We start from the raw sequence: 2,197 nt of genomic DNA on the forward strand, positions 1-2,197 counted from the left end.
GGGGAGCCCCGCCGGCCCCCCCGGAGCCGCAGGGACAATCAGGCGGGACCAGCCCCCGGAGCCCTGAGCCCAAGCCCTCGGCCCCCTCTCAGCCACTCAGTTCTGGCGGAACAAGGTCCTGGAGGTGGCCAAGGACTTCCCCGAGTACACCTTCGCCGTGGCCGATGAGGAGGACTTCGCCACGGAGTTGAAGGACCTGGGGCTAAGCGAGAGCGGGGAGGAGGTGAACGCGGCCATCCTGGATGAGGGCGGCCGCAGGTTTGCCATGGAGCCCGATGACTTCGACGCCGACGCCCTGCGCGACTTCGTCACCGCCTTCAAGAAAGGTGGGCCCGCACCCCGCCACCCCCACCCCCACACCCGCACCCTGCTTCTGCAGCCCCTGCCAGCTTGTCTTTGGGACCCCGGCCTGTGCTTCCTCTTGGACCCAAGGGTGCACAGCATGGGAATGGGAGAATCCCTGTTCTTTGCTCCGTTTTCTCTGTTTTTGTGATAGAAACAGGTGTCTTAGAAATCTCAAAAAACCTTATTTTAAAAATTAAAGGGCAACAGATAAGTTTCTTGTATGTGGTAAACTTGCTTTGGCCTTGAATGCAGTGTCTTTCTGATCTGACTGGGCACGTGGCTCAGGGTTGCTGTTGCCCCCGCTAGGTGGGCAGACCTCCTTGCCCATCCTGTCTGCTCAGTCTGCTGCCCGCTGAGGCTTCCAGCCTGCACACCGCCCTCTTAGTAACCCCTCTGTACTGGCAGCCTCTCTTGTGACTGCCCCTCTGAAAGAGGATCGTGTCTGCTAGGCCTCTGGTGCGACTGGTCATCTGCACCCCCTCTGGCCTTTGCAGGGACTGGAAAGTACAGGATTTGGGGGAATCAGAACCAGGGCCTGGGCTCTGGAGACAAGGCCCAGCCTGGCCGTGGCGACATCTGTCTGCCCCAGCCTCCTGCACGTTGGGCCAGCCTCCCTGCCTGGTCCAGTCGCGGCCACCAGGGGCTGGCCTTTCGGCTCTCACACCCCTCCTTGCTTGCTTTCCCTGGCAGGAAAACTGAAGCCAGTCATCAAATCCCAGCCGGTGCCCAAGAACAACAAGGGGCCGGTCAAGGTCGTGGTGGGGAAGACCTTCGACTCCATCGTGATGGACCCTAAGAAGGACGTCCTCATCGAGTTCTACGCGCCCTGGTGCGGGCACTGCAAGCAGCTGGAGCCGGTGTACACCTCCCTGGGCAAGAAGTACAAGGGCCAGAAGAACCTGGTCATCGCCAAGATGGACGCCACGGCCAACGACGTCACCAGCGACCGCTACAAAGTCGAGGGCTTCCCCACCATCTACTTCGCCCCCAGTGGGGACAAAAAGAACCCAATTAAATTTGAGGACGGAAACAGAGACCTGGAGCATTTGAGCAAGTTTATAGAAGAACATGCCACAAAACTGAGCAGAACCAAGGAAGAACTTTGAAGGCTGTGGGGGTCTGCAGAGGGCGAGCGCAGGAGGGACCGGACCCAGCAAAGCTTCCAGTGGTCACTGGCGGGGCCCACGCCAGCTGCGAGCCTGGCGGGCTTGCTCACAGGCAGTATCTCAAAGTGTTTTGGTTAGTTTTGTGTTTTAATTTTTTTATACTCTGGTATTTTGCCTTCATGCTCTGAATACTAAATAGATATGAATGACTCAGTAGATTAGTCCAGAATTTTACAGAGGAGACATCTATTTTTATTGTTATTTGGGGTTTGATTTTTTTTTTTAACTTTTCACCATCTTTAATATATTTCTTCAAAGCAGGCAAGTTGAATTCTGTGTGCATTTTTTTCCTTTTTTAATTTAAAATTAAGAAACCTTTGCCAAATTGTGTTGCCTTTTGCCTTTTATTTGATCGTCTTCTGAGGAATTGTTAGCTGAAGATGGGACTGCTGGTTTTTGTTTTTTTTCCCGTCGGGGCACGAAGTGAGAATGGTCACCAGGCGCCCTGCCAAGGACGTGATTTCGGCCCGACTCTGAGCCGCCGCCAGACCGGGAGAAGCAGCATCTCTGCAGGCGTGGACATCACCGTGCCTTCTCCTCCCAGACCGAGGACTGCGGGCAGGAGCCTGTTGCAGGTGCCCCCAGGCCCCTGAAGCCAGGTCCTGAGGCTCAGCCTCCGAGAGGTCACCCTGCCAAGGCTAGCAGCACCCCCTTCAGAACCGCCGTGGCCGAGGCGAGATGAGCCA

At 56.2% G+C, this 2,197-nt stretch overlaps 1 protein-coding gene across 1 annotated transcript in view; it reads left to right on the top strand.

Annotated features, from left to right (window-relative positions):
• Positions 1-1,836, top strand: part of PDIA4 (protein disulfide isomerase family A, member 4) — a 12,763-nt gene extending 10,927 nt beyond the window's left edge. The window contains exons 9-10 of the mRNA XM_010843888.1: positions 93-326; positions 1,036-1,836. Coding sequence (XP_010842190.1) covers positions 93-326; positions 1,036-1,451 — 650 coding nt within the window. The 3' untranslated portion in view covers positions 1,452-1,836. The remainder of the gene's footprint in view (positions 1-92; positions 327-1,035) is intronic.
• Positions 1,837-2,197: the final 361 nt, after the last annotated feature.

This window comes from Bison bison, unplaced genomic scaffold (assembly GCF_000754665.1).
Source record: "Bison bison bison isolate TAMUID 2011002044 unplaced genomic scaffold, Bison_UMD1.0 scf7180017864191, whole genome shotgun sequence".
Classification (NCBI taxonomy): Eukaryota; Metazoa; Chordata; class Mammalia; order Artiodactyla; family Bovidae; genus Bison; species Bison bison.